At 44.5% G+C, this 20099-nt stretch overlaps 1 protein-coding gene across 1 annotated transcript in view; it reads right to left on the bottom strand.

Moving 5' to 3' along the window:
- The window catches only part of ASH1L (ash1 (absent, small, or homeotic)-like (Drosophila)), a 60679-nt gene extending 44467 nt beyond the window's left edge, over window positions 1-16212 (bottom strand). Inside the window, exons 1-2 of the mRNA XM_014961297.1 lie at window positions 15690-16212; window positions 1076-5822 (exon numbers count right to left, since the gene is read on the bottom strand). Of these exons, the coding sequence (XP_014816783.1) occupies window positions 1076-5822; window positions 15690-16112 (5170 nt within the window). The 5' untranslated portion in view covers window positions 16113-16212. The remainder of the gene's footprint in view (window positions 1-1075; window positions 5823-15689) is intronic.
- Between the last annotated feature and the right edge of the window lie 3887 nt (window positions 16213-20099).

Raw genomic sequence — 20099 nt, 5'->3', positions numbered from 1 at the left:
CTGTAACAGAGATTATCAAAATAACTAAAATGGAGTTACAAAAGAAAAAGGAAACATTTTCTTAAATGGAAATGTTACTCACAATAGTAGTACCAATAGCTAGTCTAAAGCAAATCAATCAAACTTCAAAACAAACAGAAACGTGGCTTTTAAATCACAGAATCAGGGAATTGTGAGAGTTGGAAGGGACCTCCAGAGATCATCCAGTCCAACTCCCCTGCCAAGAGCACATCACTCAGGAGCATCCATTGGGGCTTGAAGATCTCCAGAGAAGGGGACTCCACACCCTCCCTGGGCAGCCTCTGCCAGGGCTCTGCCACCCTCACCCCAAAGCAGCTTTTCCTCATATCTGAATGGAATTTCCCCTGTTGCAGCTTGTGCCTGTTGCCCCTCGTCCTGTCACTGGGAACCACTGAGAAGAGTCCGGCTCCATCCTCCTTCAACCCACCCTTTAGATCCTTGGAAGCATTAAGAAGGTCTCCCCTCAGCCTTCTCTTCTCCAGGCTGAAGAGCCCCAGCTCTCTCCTCAGCAGGGAGATGCCCCAATCCCTCCAGCATCTCTGTTGCCCTACGCTGGACTCTCTCCAGCAGTTCCCTGTCTCTCTGGAACTGGGGAGCCCAGAACTGGAGGCAGGATTCCAGTTGTGGCCTCCCCAGTGCAGAGCAGAGGGGGAGAATGACCTCCCTCCACCTCCTGGCCACACTCTTCCCCACGCAGCCCAGGATCCCATCGGCCTCTTGGCCACAAGGGCACATTGCTGGCTCATGGAAAGTGCTATCCACCAGGACCCCCAGATTCTTCTCCTCAGAAGTGCTTTCCAGAAGATCCACCCCTAACTTATACTGGTGCCTGGGGGTCTTTCTCCCCAGGTGCAGGGCCCTACACTTGCCCTTGTTGAACCTCATTAAGTTCTTCTCTGCCCAAGAGAACACAGAAATACCCAATTCTACCCAATTCAACACAGAAAGGTTCCTACTAAGCCAAAGCTACACTCGCTCTCCTTTTCTAGCAGGTTTGGAACAACGTAAAGCAGCCAGACCCACAGGACAGGAGGTGTGACTCGAGCTGCCTTACCTGCCAGCGGCGGCAGTGCCTTCTCCATGGAAGACAGAGGCTCCTTTCGGAGAGGCCGATTCAGTGAGGGGTCCTGTGCGCTGAAGAGGCCAGGGCTGTCAGGTAATTTCTTACGTCCGTTGGTGCTGGTTGAGTTTGTGACTCTGCAGCTGCCTATTGCACTTGTGAAAAGATTTGTGTGCTCGTCGTTGCTGGCTGGCTCGGAGCTTGGAGTGAATCCCCCAAGGGACAGGCCTGGAGAACTTTCTGAGCAGTCTATCTGTAGCGGTGTCTGCAATCCCAGTGCTAACGAATTGGACTCCGAAGGCTCTCTCCTGACCCACTGCTCATCTCTGCTGAGCAAACCCTTTGAAGGTGACAGATGTGGACAAGACATGTGACATCTGTGCTTCTCTTTATGTTTGTACCTCTCCCCAACAGCCTCCTTGCCAAACCTGTAGCGCTTCAAGGACTCCAGAACTGTTCTAGAAGAGCTATTAGCTGTGATAGTGTCCATGGAGACCTGCGGTTGTTCAGAAGAACGATGCTCTCTGTGTTTGTGGCGATGCCTATGCTTATGTTCCAGCATCCAGCCATAAGCCATTTCAGGTGGAACACTGGGGTAGGTGCTCATAGACAACAGCGGAGTCCTGCTTGTGGTGAGGAAAGCCTCCTGGCGCAGGAGTTTGTGCTTCTTCTTGTGATATTTGGTGGGATTGAGAAGCAAATGGCCTGTGTGCATGTAGGAAGGTGGTGGCAGAGGGGTAGTAAAAGACGGGGAAGGTGGAGGAGGATAAAGAGTTGGCGGGTATCGGCCATAGTAACCTAAGCCTATGGGAGCAGCGGCGAGGGGTGAGGGGGAGTAAGGCATGCCGTACGAGGGGTAGAACCCAGTGCTGGAGAGAGGAAAGCTGAGACTATGCATAAACGGCATTTCTGCCATGGCTTCCCGCATCTTAGGAGGCCTGCCCCTCTTCTTCTTTAAATCGGGTTTTCTAATGTAGTGCAAAGGATCTAAAGGAAAAGTAGGATGGGTGTAGAAACTATTGAAATTTATCCGAAAAATGGTAGGCAGTAAATCTCGGGGTATAAAATGGTGACTTCTGTGGGTTATTCGAATTTCACTTAATCGACTTATTAATTCTTCTAATTCAGCAAGAAAATCTGGGTCCTGCCTACCTCGAAGCTGAGGATACTTCTTTTTCCTTTTTCGCTTCTGTCTCTTCATTTTGTCGTAACTGATGTAATCGTGACTGCGACGCTTACATTTGTGTTTATGCTTTTCTTTTAGATTACTTAAAACGGTGGAAGTTTCGGGTGGAATAAGGGACACGTGATCAAACGAATGCCTTTTCTTCTTTTGCCCACAAAACTTCTCGGCTCGATCTGAAGTACTGTTATTATCTGTTCCTATCCCACTGTCGCTGGGGATTGTCTCGTCGCTGTGAGACTCGCTTACTGGGGACGGAGTGGCTTCTTTCAGGGACGTCAGCTCGCTCAAGTGAGAAGGAGAGTTTGGCAAGAGCGTAGGTGGAGACAATCTCCTCCGCCCCTTAGCAGCTTTCTTCATGGCGAGTGTCTGCACGACGCTGCCCTGCCTGGAGTGGATGTGTAAATAGGGCACCGAGCTGGGCTCGATGAACCCTGCGTCGCTGCTGACGGGGCTCTGGCCCCCACTCACCGCGGACGACTGGGAGCAAACTGGAGACGGAAGAATCTCAGAATTATCAGCTGTCGAAGGCAGCAAATGGGGAAGTACTTGTTCTAGAGATGTACCAGGAGCTTGTTGAGCAGACTTCTCAAGAACTGTCAAACTGGCAGAGCTGCTTGTTAAAATACCATTCAGGACAGCTTTAGGCTTCCTTCCTCTCCTTTTTCCTATATAAATTGTTCCTTTCTTGCTGACATTTATTTGCTGGCCTAATTTTGAACCAAAGGTGGCAGCAAGAGTTGACACCGTGTTGTGGAGTTTAGATTGCACTTTCCCTTTGTTATTTGGTTCCACTGTACTAGAGAGAATCTGATTCAGAAGTTTCTTTCGCTTCAGAGTTTTCATTTTATTTATTTTTCGAATAATTGTTTTCATTAACTGTCCATTATTTCTCTTGGCAACTTTTCTGTCTGAGTCTACTTCCAAATCAGTCATGCCACAAATAGTAGGTTTTTGGCCTTCTTCTGGCCCTCGGAGCTGGTCCTTTCTCTCAAAAAAATCCCCGCTTCGATGTTGATCGCTTTCAGCCTCTATCTTGCTTGAGTTATCTGTTCCTACAAAAGGTGCCACAGAAAGAATAGGTGGCTTCATTTTAATTGAAGACCTGATCTGTCTTTTAGGTCTCCCTCTCTTTTTAGGAAAAGGTTGTCCTGATAAACCCTGTTTTAGGGAGGGAATTTCTACTTCAGGCTGTAAAATTGGAGGTTCTTGCTCTTCTTTTGACTGCACTGAAAAGACTTTTGATGCTGGGATCTTTAGAGTTCTTTTGGGAGGACCTTCCAGCTCTGGCATCTCCTTGGACTTAGGTCTTCCTCTTTTGGGTTTATACATGTCAGGTAAGAAATCATCAGACACACACAAACTAGAGGGTTGTTTGTGAGCACTGTAGAACTTTGGAGTTTGCTTGTCAGTCTCAGCTAACAGTCCGAGAGACTGCCCACTACCTTCATTCAGTTTTGGCAACTGATGTTTGACGAATTCATGCTCCACAAATGAAGACGATCCTATGTTTTTCAAGAATTTGGCCTGCTCCAAATTACTGCTTGACAGTGCACTGTACGAAATGTTTTTAAAAAGCTCTGACCTTTCTAGTTCTAGACCCTTTGGAGGTCGACATGTATTTCTTGACACCACTTTAGTCCATCGTGGTTTTCTTCCTTTTCTTTTCTTTAAAGGTTTTGATTGCTGAGTAGTGCTCAGATTTTTTGCTCCTTGGCAGGATTTATCCGACGCAGTTATTGCCCCAATCTTTAGGAACTGCTTGCTACTAAACAAGCTTGTAAAACTAACTACTGAAGGGGTGACAGTAGCATGAATGCTTGTTTCAGCGGCCAAAATGGGCTTTTTACCTGTAGAAGGACTAGTTCTTGAAGTTTCTACATAAGTAGCTTTTGAATCGTTTAAATCTTTGTCAGCACCTTTAAAATCGGTGCTCAGAGTATGGTTCAACGTTCTGTTTATATTCAGAAGTGTACTGTCAGAGGAAAACTGCGTTTTGCCAATCTGATCTGAAATACCTTCTAAGAGATCTGCCGTGGAACTTAAATGCAACGAGTTAGATGCCAACTGTGAAGATGTTGTTGAGAGGCTCCTGTTTAAGGTGGTAACAGACACTGTGGGTGAAGGCGATGGGAGATTTCCCTCTCCCACTGCACTAAATGGGGACTTTGCTGTCGAGACGTCTGAAGCACCTCCTGTTCTGAAGTCTGGTGAAGTGCAATATACGGGAGGCTGTTTTTCATGCTTAGATGTTTCATAAATCCCTTTTTCACTGGTTGAGTAAGCATCCTGTGGAACGCAGATTCCTTCATTAAACATCTCTTTGCCTACATCAGCAATTTCTTTCCGAATTGAAAATTTTTCCAAGATACTGTCTTTATTCTGTCTCATAATATGCTTCTCAAATGTTTTGCTAGTAGTATTTTCCTTCAATAAATCTGTAGTCTCATGGCTTTCAAGGCTACTGAGGTTTGAATTGCAAGGAAGCTTAAAGGGCTCCGAGGCAGGCAAAAGAGAGTCTGCTTTCAGAGTTCCAGAGTCCTTGTTAACCAGACCAACTGGACTGCCAATTCCTGGTGGTTTCTTTCCAGAGTCCTTGCTAACCAACCCCACCGGACTGCTGATTCCTGGCATCTTCCTCCCAGAGTCCTTGTTTACTGGACCCACTGGGCTGCCAATCACTGGTGTCTTCCTTCCAAAGTCTTTATTAGTCAGGACCGCTGCATTGCCAGTCCCTGGCATCTTTCTCCCAGGATCCTTGTTAATCAATCCTGTAGGAGTATTTATTCCCAACAACTTCTTCCCAGCATCCTTGTTAACCAATCCTGCTGGAGTGCCAATCCCTACCGGCTTCTTGACAACAGGCTCCTTATTAGTCAATCCGGTTGGAGCGCCAATACCCACAAGTTTCCTCCCAGCATCTTTGCTGATCAGTCCAACTGCAGAGCTGGTCACTGGCTGTTTCTTCCCAGTGTCACTGCTAACTACTCGAGTTGGAGTGCTGATCCCTGGGGGCCGCTTTCCAGAGTCCTTGCTAACCAAGCCAATTAATGGGCCAATCCCTTGAGGCTTCTTCCCAGAGTCTTTGTTAACCAGTATGGCTGCACCTCCAATCCCTAATGGCTTCTTCCCTGAGTCCTTGTTAACCAATCCAACAGTGATCCCAGAGCCTGGCAATTTCTTTACCAAATCTTTATTAACTAACCCACTTGCAGTTATGGTTCCTGGTAGCTTCTTCCCAGAGTCCAAACCAGATGCAGTTCCATTTCCGGGCTTCTTCTGCTTTGTTTTGGAAGACTTTGAAGGAGGACAGGTTGCAATAAGTTGAGCCAGTTTTTCTGTTACAGTTGTTGCTCCATTAATTTGTGTTCTATCCTTTAAGTCAGAATTATGGCTACTGATAAGAGTCGGAGGAGATGACTTTATATAATCTGTCATTTCAGAGTGCAATGGGGAAACTTTCCTTGATAAAGGACTTTTTTCTACTTGTATACCTTCTTCCACATGTAATTCAACTGTTGCAACTTCTCCGGCTTTCTTGTACAACTTTGAAGGGTTCTAGAAGTTAATAAGAAAAAGAAAATCTTTAGGAACAGAGCACAAAGACTCTGAGTAACACAGTATCTTTTTATGTTGAGACGATTAATACCTGCTTTTGATAACAGTGTAACTATATAAACACATGCTTCAGGATCCTATTAACTTTAAAGCAAAAATATTTCAGTGGACACATTAAGGCTTTTCTGATGTTAAGGAAACCTAAACTCGCTCCAAATCCTCAAATGTAAATAATCTAATCTGTCCCTCAACTATAAACATTCTCCAAAAATACTGTTGATGGTTATTAAAAAAAAAAAACATTAACAATAATGTTTTGGACCTCAATGCTACTGAGAAGCAGCCGGGTAACGCACTGCAGGCGAGGCACCTGTCCATGCCCAGCTCCACCAGTGTTCCCAGTCTCCTCTCATGGTACCCTCAACCACTGCAGTGATAGGTTCCACAGTGGAAGAGCAGTGACCACAGCAGACTGCGAATAGTACTAAAACAAGTCAAATTATTCTGTTGTTTGTATGGGGCAGAGGGGAGGACACACACACAACACACATGGAGTAAATTCAACTTGCAAAGTGGTTTTCAGTTCTGACCTAACCAAATTTGAAATTTATTCTGTAAAGGTTAAAAAAACCTGGAATACCCATTACCTCAATAAATTCTATTAGGAACTTCTCAATAAATTAATCTTTTATTTTAGAAGGACATTCTTTACACACAGTGCCAAACACATCTCTGAAACGCATGGGATACATTCACTCCAAGCAGGGGCTAAGAATGGAAGACTCTGATCCCCTGTGAGATAATTACACATATACACACTATTTGAAAACCTTGCAGGATCAACTATCTCAAACATTAAGAAGAGTGAATGGCATCAATGCTACACCTATTCCACTCTCGTGAGAACCCCCTCCAGTGCTGCCTCCAGCTCTGGGGCCACCAGCATCAGGACATGGAGCTGTTGGAGCGGGGCCAGAGGAGGCCCCGGAGATGCTGGGAAGGCTGGAGCCCCTCTCCTGGGAGGGGGGGCTGAGAGAGTTGGGGGGGTTCAGCCTGGAGAAGAGAAGGCTCCGGGGAGACCTTGGAGCCCCTTCCAGTCCCTCAAGGGGCTCCAGGAAAGCTGGGGGTGTGTGTGTGTCTTGATCAGGGAGGGGAGCGATGGGACAAGGGGGAAGGGTTTGAAGCTGAAAGAGGGGAGATGGAGCTGAGATGTGGGGCAGAAGTTCTTTGGTGTGAGGGTGGTGAGAGCCTGGCCCAGGCTGTCCCGAGAAGCTGTGGCTGCCCCATCCCTGGAGGGGTTCAAGGGCAGGTTGGAGGGGGCTTGGAGCAACCTGGTGTGGTGGGAGGTGTCCCTGCCCAGGGCAGGGGGGGACTGGGTGGTCTTTAAAGTCCCTTCCAACCCAAACCATTCTATGATATGGATATGATATGAGATGGCATTCATCCCTCTGCAATAAAAATCAGTAAGACAATTGCATGGTACTTTCTGTACTTGATTACAGTCAAAATTAGATTCATCATGTTTTACAAAACTATAACTACAGTTCACCGATATCTAATTATGTCCAAGAACGATGTAGCCTGGGTTCCTTTGAAATCACTTAATAAACAGCAAACTTTGGTGCTGTTTGTGAATGTAGTATTTTCTCAGGAAGCTACACCACCTTGGCTTAAACAGAAGACCACAAGCTGGATTCAGCCTGACAGAGACTTCACAGAGATGGGAAGTAGTTGCTCAGGCAATGCGCTGCCTGCGCTGTCAGAGCCTCTGCACTGCAGAAACAGGCTCTCCACATCCTGAGCTGCTGCCTTTCCGCAGGGATGGAATGAAAGGGTGGTTCCTCCCTGCCCGCATTCAGGTCCGGCACTTACATGGAAAACACCAAGTCAGCAAAACATGACTCCAAACCTGGAACCCAACCACTTTTGCTGATGGTCTTGGACATACCTGGGGTAGGCTGAGAGTGCTAGAGGTGTGAACTACAGTGTACTAAAGTAGTCTCTCTGATCAACCTGAGTGACAGCCTTCATAGAGGTACATCCTCTTTCCTATGGTCTTAAATTTTGAAAAGAGCTTTAGAACAAAATTTTAATATTCTTTGTTCAATGGACTTAGACACACTTGAAAAATTAACCTAAATATTGACTTAAGAATTCAATTCTCGTTCCTGTATTTGTTGAGCCACCTGTGTATTCATGTTCTTCCTTCCTTCTTCTATTTCTCCCATATACACTCCAGAGGCCTTTCTGTACTTGATTACAGTCAAAATTAGATTCATCATGTTTTACAAAACTATAACTACAGTTCACCGATATCTAATTATGTCCAAGAACGATGTAGCCTGGGTTCCTTTGAAATCACTTAATAAACAGCAAACTTTGGTGCTGTTTGTGAATGTAGTATTTTCTCAGGAAGCTACACCACCTTGGCTTAAACAGAAGACCACAAGCTGGATTCAGCCTGACAGAGACTTCACAGAGATGGGAAGTAGTTGCTCAGGCAATGCGCTGCCTGCGCTGTCAGAGCCTCTGCACTGCAGAAACAGGCTCTCCACATCCTGAGCTGCTGCCTTTCCGCAGGGATGGAATGAAAGGGTGGTTCCTCCCTGCCCGCATTCAGGTCCGGCACTTACATGGAAAACACCAAGTCAGCAAAACATGACTCCAAACCTGGAACCCAACCACTTTTGCTGATGGTCTTGGACATACCTGGGGTAGGCTGAGAGTGCTAGAGGTGTGAACTACAGTGTACTAAAGTAGTCTCTCTGATCAACCTGAGTGACAGCCTTCATAGAGGTACATCCTCTTTCCTATGGTCTTAAATTTTGAAAAGAGCTTTAGAACAAAATTTTAATATTCTTTGTTCAATGGACTTAGACACACTTGAAAAATTAACCTAAATATTGACTTAAGAATTCAATTCTCGTTCCTGTATTTGTTGAGCCACCTGTGTATTCATGTTCTTCCTTCCTTCTTCTATTTCTCCCATATACACTCCAGAGGCCTGTGCCACCATCCAGCACGACCTGGACAGGCTGGAGAACTGGGCAGAGAAGAACCTAATGAGGTTCAATAAGGGCAAGTGTAGGGCCCTGCACCTGGGGAGGAAGAACCCCAGGCACCAGTATAAGTTAGGGGTGGATCTTCTGGAAAGCACTGCTGAGGAGAAGGATCCGGGGGTCCTGGTGGATAGCAAACTTTCCATGAGCCAGCAATGTGCCCTTGTGGCCAAGAGGCCGATGGGATCCTGGGCTGCGTGGGGAAGAGTGTGGCCAGGAGGTGGAGGGAGGTCACTCGCCCCCTCACTTCTTTCCAGTGAGGATGGCAGAGCCCTGGAACAGGCTGCCCAGGGAGGTGGTGGACTCCCCTTCTCTGGAGATCTTCAAGACCCGCCTGGATGCAGTCCTGAGGAGAGCTGGACTGGATGATCTCTAGAGGTCCCTTCCAACTCTGACAATTCCGTGATTCCATGATAGTCTGCTACACTATGAGAGAGCTTCTGTGGCATTCCCATACTCTACCATTGCTGGGTGTCGTGTGCTTCTTGTCAGGCTCCAACAGAAACCTCTGTTTCTAGGCAAAGAGCTTGGAAATTTTATTAAATATCTAACTAGCTAACTTCCAAATACGAGTTTTGATTTCAAAAAGATGCCAGGAATTTGAAATCATTACTTTAGCATCAAACAAGGGTTCCTTGAAAGCCGAAGGTATTTGCCCTGGAAAGTTTCTTTCTCATCTAGGGTAAGTGGGTTTTCCCAGCACACTGAAAAGGATTTCAAAGAACATTAAAAAAAAAAAAAAAAAAAAGGAAAAAAGAAAAAAAAAAAAAGAAATGTCTATTGAGAGGACAGACAAGAAGTCAAAAAAGTTTGTAATTTTTTCAGCATTTTTAAAGCAAAAATTTTTATATAGGAAATTATATTTTTTTTCCCAAAAGCCACTTAATAATCAGTAGATTAACAAAAACATTTGGGAGAGTGTGGGGGAGAAGAGTGGTGTGGGATTTTTTAAGGAAAAAATTTCATGTGATAACAGTTAATAGAGACACCTTGATCAAAATATCTGACCTTCTTTGGAGAAGGTTGCACTAATGTGGCTGCTGGAGTAGCTGCAAAAATATTTAAAAAAACCCCAACATAGAGGCTACAGTCAGAGTTCCTTCTTGCAATTATTTATTATTAAAAATTTCAAATTATCTGTTAAGGTGAATTGGAGGTAATGCTATCAATAAGGAGCACCATACAGGAAGAATAAGACTACTGCAAATACGTGATAAAAATGAAACCCAAGTTGTGCACAACCATCAACTTCAGGAATAACAAGGCCATTTTCTGTACAGAAGGCAACAATGGAAGAAAATAATTGAATTCATTGCTCACATACTGAGCAAATCAAGTAAATCTCTCAGCTTAAGCCAGGATCAATACAAGTCTACCAGCATCAGCCATAGCATAAGTGGAGGTACACACAACTCTAAGTATTTTTAAGAAAGTTATCTAAAACTAGCGACAACAGATCACCCCGTACGTCCCAGACTATCCTCCATCACTGTCTACTTCTTTATGAGGTCCACTCTAAAACCCTTGAGGCACCAGAAGCTGAATCTCCCTTGCTGTTCTGCTCACCGCCCCCCCAGCCTAAACGCGCAGAAAACGAACAAGATTTCCCAAGAGCAGCAATATGTCACTGGGCAAAGTTCTCCTTTTGGGGGAGGGCGCCCATGAGCATCAGTTGGGGTCCGATGTCTCCCAACGTGCTGCCGTAGTAGAACAAAACCCGCCAGTCATATCAGTTACTGGTTTTGAAGCTGTGGTGCACAAGGAGCCGTGGCTCTATGGAGAACAGGCTGGCACTCAGCCCAGCTTTTCTGTGGCAGCTGCAATCTTATGTAAATGATGCCTGAGCGTCACATTTCAGGAACTTCCCCCCAACTTTGCCGCCCTCGCACTCACAGAACACCCAGCTGGGAGGCGGGGAGCGGCCATGCTACGTCCTACCGTGCCGCAGACAAAAAAGGTGCCACGCTCGCCCGAAATAACTTCTGCTGCACAAACCACCCTTCCGTCAGCCGGGAAGGGGAGACACAAAGTCCAGCACATGTCACGGAGCGCTTCCCAGGCCGACAGCACTGCCAGGCTTCAGCAGTCAGCGTGGCCGCCTCCAGGGCCAGGCCCTGCGCTTTCCCCGTTCCCGCTGCCGGAGCTGCCCTTGCCCAGCTGGTGCGGGTCCCTCCTGCCCTCCTGGTGTGGCCCCACCACGCTGATCAACTTGAACGAACGCGGTTTTACATCCGAGAAAGCCTGAAGTCAGATGTTAACTGACTACTCACAAATCTCTCGCAGGAAAGAAACCGCCTCCCCCCAGCATCTCCGAGGTGTTTCCATCCCTCCCGCTCACCCAGCTCCTCCGCCAACACACACGTGCTCCAGGCTGCTGCTGCTACACCTCTTCTCTGTGCCTCTCTCTGCCTCTCAGACGGCAGGGTCCATCTAGGCACAGAGCTGTTAAAAAGGTCTAGTTTACATTACATTAAAGAATCTTGTGCTTTAAACTAAAACATTTATTCCTGTGCAATCTTTAGCTGGAAGCATCTGGCTTAAAACTCTAGGCAACAAAAGAACCACCCAAAGCAATTACATAAAACTTTTCATAAAATTGTTGTTGTTTTTATCAATTTTACACTGAGCTGAATTTAAAATTTTAAATCGCCTATGTGGACATACCATTAATTTGAGGAATAAAAATTCCACGTTATTTTGATATAAACTATTAACAGGTTATAACCAATCATTCCAGAATCATCACAGGCACCAACAGCAAAAAATTGGCTTGACTTCTAAAAAAGGCATTAATTGTTACACGACAGCCCAGTCTGAGGGTTTATTATTACTAGATTATTACTTACTGTTGTTATTATTGGTACTTATTGGCAAAAAGCTTAAGAGCAAATAATCTTTCACAAGAACAGGGATATTTTCTATCAAGTCTGGTGTAAAATTCACACTTCTCACACTAGAACCAAATCAAGAAATGCAAGAGTCTCAGCTTCCAAAAGCTGAAATACTTAGAAGAAAATAGCTCGTTAAACAAAAATTTTGTTCTTTAATTCTCTTGAGAACTACCAGCAAGTAACAAGGATTTCATATGTACATACACACACACACAGATTTACCCATTTGAGCTGCTGTACTTCTGGCCAATGCACAGGCTCTAATTAAAATTATGAAGAATCACAGAATTGTTTGTGCAGTTGAGGCATCAATATTCTACGCAAGTTCCGCAAATAATGAGTGAAAGTGTGTTTGCTGCTTATTTTTTACCACCAAGACTTTTTTTATCTTTTCTAAAAGCAAGTTTTACCTAACTACCAGGAAAAAATGACTTTGTATGATTAGCCCAAGACCAAAACTTATGTCCCAGATCCTGCAGAAAATATCCTTAAGCTACTCAGAAAGAAAAGAAAAGAAAACAAAACACTTCTTTAGCTTTGATACTTTTTTGCTTGAAAATTTTCAGTTAGTGGCTGTGATTCCATCAGCAAACGCTCCTGTCGAGCTTCCCCACATAACCCAGGGCAATACAAAGAACTCCAGAACTCTGCACTCAGCAGTTTCCCAAAGAGAGGAGATGGAGCAAAAGGGCACGTTCCAACTTGCTTCACTGTTTTACTGTGCCTGTTCTCGACTCAGAGCAGGCTGTAACTATCACTCTTACCTTCCTGTTTTCTAGAACTTTAGTAATGCAACTTTGCTATGTCACTGGCGACGTTTGCAAGCACAGGTAACCACTGCTACACCTTCCTAACAGAAGAAAAATTCACATTTCTGTCTAGGGCTTAGTTTTGCAGGCCCAGCAAAGGTCCCCAGCCATGCAGTCTGTCTGGCACACGACACTCTTCTGAAAGAAAGAAATCCAAATTTCATATTCAGTGTCAAAAAGCAAATGTAATACCCTTTTGTTATTATAGTAACTTCTAATTTTGTTTCTTTTAACACCTGGGAATCTTAGCCATTTCTAGGCGACTCTTTTCTGTTCTATGATTTTCTCTTCAGAAGACTATTGAATTTTTTGCCTATACATTTCTGGAGGAAAAACTATAAATACACAAGTTCCCCATCTCACCCACCCATCATCTCTCAGACTTGAGAGAAACCCTTTAGGAATAGAACTGAAGAGACTCCCCAAGTTTTGAAAGGGCTCTCCCTTTCAACATTAAGCTTAAGAAAAAAGTGCAACTGTCACAGATGGGAGTGCAAAGCATTCTCCTACTATTTTAATTTTTACACTGATATTCCACTGTAAGATTTCCAGTACTACTCTTTCTGTCTCAGGGGCTGAGTATACTGCAAGTGCTAAATTTTCATTCAAATTCTTTATTCCTCCTTTAAAAGTACAGAGAGCTCAGTTTCACAGCTCAAAGTACCGCTACACCTTGCTCCGAATTGGTGATCTATTTGTTTTATTTCCCCTCCTCTCCATCAAAAGGAAAGATTAAGGGATTGCTTTCATTTCCTTAAGTGTAATTGCAGTGTTAAAAATTGCTTTATTTCATTGCAGTAAGGAAAAAAAAGAAATCCCTCGGGTATTATATTCAAAGCATGCAATGGTTTTAAATCATGTTTGCCATTTGCTTCTAGAAAGACACTTTTTAATCACATTTGCTACAAATTAGTAGGATGCCATAAAATGCCAGGTCTAACAATCCAAAGTGCCACAGCAGCAGTGGGGAACAAACAGAGTTAAACAACTTGAAAACCATTTCAGTACAGTTTGAGAGAGAGTGCAGAGTATCTAAAGTGAATTAGCATTAGTCATGGATTTGAAACTATTTTAAGTAATGCAAATTTAATGCAACAGATCCACTCTTCTCTACACTAAGTGTATAGGCTGCTTGCCAAGCAAGGAGCAGGAGTAACTCCACTCAGAATAGCTGGAATTAAAAAGTGATACGGTATCAATGGTATCATATATAATATCAATAATATTTAATAATATCAGTAATATTTGTTTCCCAACTTTCTAATTTCCATTTGAAATATGACAGATCTCTTGAGGAAAAACCTAGCAAATAAACAAAGATGTCAAGGAGGAAGAATCCATGCTGTCATCATCTGGGTTTAAATATTAATTATCCTCCCTGTTAAAAATTCCTAGAGCACGATCTCTTGATGCAGTGGGAGAGTTTCCACACTTAATGGTTCTCTTTGCTAGTAGGAGATTTTCAGTTGCAAATACCACCTCAACTCGGACATTGGGATCAATGACAGGATATTCCTGAGTGGCCCAATACTCAACTTGCTGCTATATGAAAAAAAAAAAACCAAAGAAAAAGTCATCAGTATAATGACAAACTATGATCTACTCTTCCAGTTTTTTTTCAAGATGAACTTTGAGAAATTATTAGAAATAATAAGCTTGTCCTGAAATGGAAGAAGGTAAAATAAAAGCCACAGCCAAAGTTTTAAGTTACCACTGGAGAATTTCCTGTTTGATAGCCAGACTGAAAACACCTTGCTGTTTATAAAGGAGGAAACAAACCCAAGGCAGTTGCATGGCCAAGTCCATAAAAAGACTCTATATGCATAACATATAGCACAGTTTTTCTTTCGGGGCCTAATTTATTATTTCTCTTAGAAGATCCTCTTCCTCAACGAAAATTGGGCATGCCGGGGAAAGGAAGAGGTTTGGGTAGGTCAGACAGACATGGGCTCAGGACAGGATAAAGGGATTTTCCTTCCCTTTGGGTAGGCTCTGCCTTAGGACATACGCCAGCACAGATTTATCCAGGTGGCCTTATGAATAGGGGACAGGCTGGAGAAATGAAAAACCTTCAGCCTTGAGAACCCCTGAAGCAGAAAACCCATGGACAGCCCATGTGGAGGAAGGGCCCCAGCTCCCAGGGCTCACCATCCCCCTCTGCATCGCTCGGGTGCTGAGCTGAATGAGGCTACCTACAGAACACACCAAAACCTGGGACGGATAAATACATGCTCACAGGGAAACACAGAGAGGTGCAAGAATAATGGGAGTGTAGGGAAAAACTTCATCTTTAAATCAGTAGGCATGTACTGAACGGAGACAGAACGTGGAGGGCATAGTCTAACTTTTTATTAGTTAGCAAAATTTCTATGAGTATTGGAAAAAAGAGCACGCTGTAGCAAAACACTTCTAAAATTTAGCATCTATGCAACTACATTTATAATTCCTGCCATTTATCCTATTTGCCCTGTTATTGCTGCTCTTACTTGTTACATCATGCAGATCATAAAAACAAGATACCTCAAGGCAGGGGTATCTCCTTACATTTGGAAAATACCTGGCACATCTCTCAATTCACTGCATTTATATGCAGTTTATCATCAGGCTGTTTTCTAGCACATCTGGAAAAGTATTTTTTACTTTTCAGACACTGCTTGGTAGTTTCCTTGTAGAGTGTCAGTTAAGACACACACCAAAAACAACAGTTCTAACAGGTAAGGAAAAAATATAAATCCGAATACTAGTGACAAGCACAGCAAATACACACCCCCAGGCAACCAGAGACAAGACCCCCCACATCCTTCTATACAAGAGACTAAAAATGGCACTATTACTTCTCAGAAATATACCTATGATGTTCAATTCCCATGTTAACTTGAAGTATCTTTCACCACTGTTAAAAAACCAACATTGCTGCAAAAGAGCAAAAGCATTTTTTTCCTGTCGATGGAAATGAAATCAAATCATTTCTAATTTCAGAATCTTCAGTATCAGAGATTACATGGAAAAACGGGTAGTAGAATATGATCCTGCATAGATGGCAGAAGGATTTAAACACAGTTTAGATTTACTCTGACCTGCAAAGCACCACATAAACCCGCTACTCACTTGTTTTGAAGGACAGTGCTCGTTCTTTTCATCTGTCATCTTCCCACTCTTCGGTGCCCTTCTTGGTTGCTTGATGCTGGTTTTTATAGCGGGCCGGCACACATAGTTCTCAAGGTTCTTGGGAGGCTTTTTCGTTCGTTTTGCTTGAAGACCAATCTTCAGTTTCAAGTTTCCCTCTGAAAAGTTTGTTTCTTTCACTGAAAACTGTTGCTGTGCATCGGTCAGAGCCTCATTCTTTCCATTCTCCGTACTGTTCCCCTCCCAATTCTTCTTCTTGCTGTCGTCTTCTTCCTTGGTGCAACTTTCTAGCTCTACTTCTCCTTTTGCCACCAACGTGCCAATGTTTACTGCAGAGGGGCTTTTCCCAGCAAACCCTTCAGAATCAGAACCCAAGCCTAACATAGCAGTACTCCGAGGGTCCATCACAGGCGGAATATATGCCTTCGGGTAGTTTTAGGGAAGATTTACAGAGATATGTTCCACAGAAGATCTGTTCTACTACTGGCAGTCAGCATCTTTTACTCTGTAGAAGGAAAAGACAGACAGAGGTAAACTTTGATTTTCTAGCAGAAATGAAATGAATATGAAAAATAATTCAAAAGCGGAGAATGTTATTTCAGGCAAGCACAACTATGCAGCTGATGTTTCAAAACACCAACCATTCCTGTAACCTACTACAAAAAAAACCAAGTTTATCTGTAAAATAACTTTTAAATGATAGGTGAAAATCAGAAGTATGTGAATATCATAATACTATTTCCACTTCACCCACAGGACACTTCAAATGATGGTTAAGGCTTTTAATATTGATAATCAAATTTATTTTTTTTTAATTGAAGATGAGAGCCCAGCTCTCAGTCCAGACCTGCTGAAACAGTCTCACCTAAGGAACGAGGCAGCTAATGAAACCTATGATAAAGCATCCAAAACCCAGAGACAATCCAATTTCCACCACCTGAGCCACTAGGAAAGTTGAGCTTAGCTCAAGTCTGCATTGGTTTACAAACACACCACAAAATCTGCTTATTAGAATCAGAGAACAGAATCATAGAATTTTCCAGGCCGGAAGGGACCTCCAAAGGTCATCTAGTCCACCCCCCCCGCAGTCAGCAGGGACACCCCCAACTAGACCAGGTTGCCCAGGGCCTCGTCGAGCCTCTCCTTGAATATCTCCAGGGAAGGGGCCTCAACCACCTCCCTGGGCAACCTGTTCCAGTGCTCCACCACCCTCACAGTAAAGAACTTGCTCCTAATCTCCAATCTAAATCTGTTCCCCTCCAGCTTGAAGCCATTGCCCCTCGTCCTGTCACTGCAGCCCTTTCTAAACAGGCTCTCCCCAGCCTTCCTGTAGCCCCCCCTCAGGTACTGGAAGGCTGCTATTAGGTCTCCCCGGAGCCTCCTCTTCTCCAGGCTGAACAACCCCAGCTCCCTCAGCCTGTCCTCGTAGCAGAGGTGCTCCATCCCCCTGATCATCCTTGTGGCCCTCCTCTGAACCCTCTCCATCAGGTCCATGTCCTTCTTATATTGAGGGCTCCAGACCTGCACACAATACTCCAGGTGAGGTCTCACCAGAGCAAAGCGGAAGAATCTCCTCTCTGGACCTGCTGGCAATGCAGTTTTTCATGCAGCCCAGGATGGGATTGGCCTTCTGGGCTGCAACTGCACACTGCCTGCTCATGTCCAGCTTCTCGTCCACCAGCACCCCCAAGTCCCTTTCCTCAGGGCTGCTTTCCAATACCTCACCCCTTAGTCTGTACTAGTTAAGGACTTTCCACAATTCAGGGAGAAGGATGGGAGAATAGAAAAAAAACCCCACCAAATACATTCCCACACTAGTTGGTACTTCCTGGAGCATGGGAACAGAAAAGTCCATACTTCTATCATCAGAGGCATTGCTATGCATATATAATTAACCTATTTATCATAAGATATTGGAGGGAACATTTTCATCCTAACTAAAGCAAAAGTTGATTTGAGTCCACTTGCTAATGCCAGGGTTTGGGATCCCCAGCTGGCAGACGACCTGCGCAGGTGCTCGCACACCCACACCAGGGACAGGGGCTGCTCTTGTGCCCCCACCAAAGAACAGATAAAAGTTCTGTACCTTGTTATGGTTTTATCCATGCAAACAAAAATCATCACAGAAAGAATCTGCAGAGGATACAAATACACTGTATTGATCATTGATTGGTCCCTGGAGGGGTTCAAGGCCAGGTTGGACGGGGTTTGGAGCAACCTGGTCTGGTGGGAGGTGTCCCTGCCCAGGGCAGGGGGGGAACAGGAGACCTTGAAGGTCCCTCTCAACCCGAACCATTCTGTGATTCCATGATAGCTACCAAAGAGGGCAAATCACAGCTACAAAGGGAGAAGCTAAACATACACGCCTCACTGTGGTCAGATACTCAGAGTAGGATGTAAGAGAAAGGACACAAGTGACATTTGCAGAACTGGGGACTTGAAAAGCAGCAACTCTCTGAAGGGCTGCGTGCACAGGATGAACAGCCTAGTGAAACAGGACAGCCATAAGGACACACACAGTCCTTGGAGGGCACTGAAACAGTATCAGGTCGTTTCCACACTGCTATGGCAGCTCAGACACACATCTGCCCCATGGACACGCACACCAAGCCATGCCAGAGCAAAGTCTGTCAGCCTGAACCACAGCTCAGGAGAGAAATCCTCCTTTCCCAACTTCCAGGAGCCAAACCAGAACAATCCAGGTGCACATTTTTCTTTTAGGGGCATTCTAAGCAGAAAGTTTCACAGTATCTTCATCATTTAAATATCTTAATCATTATTGAAAATGAAGTATGTCAGAAAGGGTTCTGTGGTTCCCAGTGACGGGACGAGGGGCAACGGGTACAAGCTGGAACATGGGAAGTTCCACTCAAGTAGGAGGAAGAATTTCTTTGGGGCGAGGGTGGCAGAGCCCTGGCAGAGGCTGCCCAGGGAGGGTGTGGAGTCCCCTTCTCTGGAGATCTTCAAGCCCCAATGGATGCTCCTGAGTGATGTGCTCTGGGCAGCCCTGCTTTGGTCGGGGAGTTGGACTGGATGATGTCTGGAGGTCCCTTCCAACTCTGACAATTCCGTGATTCTGTGAGAAGAGCATCTCAGGAACCCCACCAGCATGATTTCCTGTTCTTATCTTCTATAATATTATTTAGGCTGAATTGTAAGGGATGCTATGAAAAGATGTCAATGGTTTCAATGAACTTCAAAATGAGTTTCGATGGTTTCCAAAAGGCCTCAATGAGCCCAGCAATTATCCCTGACATTTGGTCTCCCGCAGGTCAGCACACACCCCCTGGAGCCCACCAGCACAGGGCAGGTCCCCAAAGCCGTGTCCCTTGTCCAGAGAACAGCTGGGAGCCCAGCAGTGAGGAGCCGGCTCCCTGCGGCGGCCCAGGAAAGGCGAGCGCTGCAAGAAGTGGGAAGGATAAGGAATGTGAAAGGCGATACTGGGAGAGACTGAGGAGATCGCAGTGGACACAGGCTGGAGGGCAGACGCCGGGATCGGTGGGGACAGCAGAAACGCTGCTGAGAACACAAAATACAAAACGTTAGAAAAGCCAGGCTTTGCTGGCTGCATTCTCAGAGAAAACAAACTTATTTTCACAACTTCTGGGCACATTATTAAAAGGGATTTCTATATGCAGCTATGATTTTTAAACTAAGAACATCCTGAAAAATCAAAATCACTATTATTGCTCATAAGACCAGAGGTAATTAGATAAAATCTCCACTTTAAACTAGAAGAAGTGGGCAGAGCAGTGTGACACAGGGGGCTAGAAAGCAAGTCAGTGGCAGCTCCTAGTCCAAGGCCTCATGTTCAGTTCGTTAGGCTACACCATGCCACCAAAAAAGGGCTTCTCCATAAACGCTGATGCACAAAGAAAAACTGCCCAGCAGAAAAATAATTCTAAGCTAATGCACGAATTTTTATTATTCAAGTTCAAGAAAAGGAGAGACTCCTACAGGCCATCATGCAACCCTCAAATCTATGTTTACACAAATTTTTCCTTCTGTAGTGACTATGGTCTGGAACCACCATAAGAGTCATTCTCTTCAGTCATTTTCTTACCAATACAATTAATTAATAAGCTTAAAATATGAAGCCAAATTAAATTGAAACAGCACCATCTATACCGTTGTACTTGGCTCCATATTTACTTAACAGCAAGACTTTAAGTAATTACACTCATATACTGACCTTAGAAATTGCAAGACCAAGACAAAGTGCACATTGAGAATTAAAGAAGAACTGTGTTAAAACGTTATTCTGTGATAACACAGAATCAGTAACCATCGTAGAAACAAAGTCACGGAATTGATGGCTCTCATAAACACATAGCAGGTCAGTTTATTTATCCATTAATTCCTCTCTACACACATAACAAAAATGCTAATCCT

The sequence above is a fragment of the Calidris pugnax genome, unplaced genomic scaffold, assembly GCF_001431845.1.
Source record: "Calidris pugnax isolate Ruff unplaced genomic scaffold, ASM143184v1 scaffold371, whole genome shotgun sequence".
Lineage (NCBI taxonomy): Eukaryota > Metazoa > Chordata > Aves > Charadriiformes > Scolopacidae > Calidris > Calidris pugnax.
The sequence above is the reverse complement of the archived record's forward strand: the minus strand, read 5'-3'. Positions and strand labels throughout refer to the sequence as shown.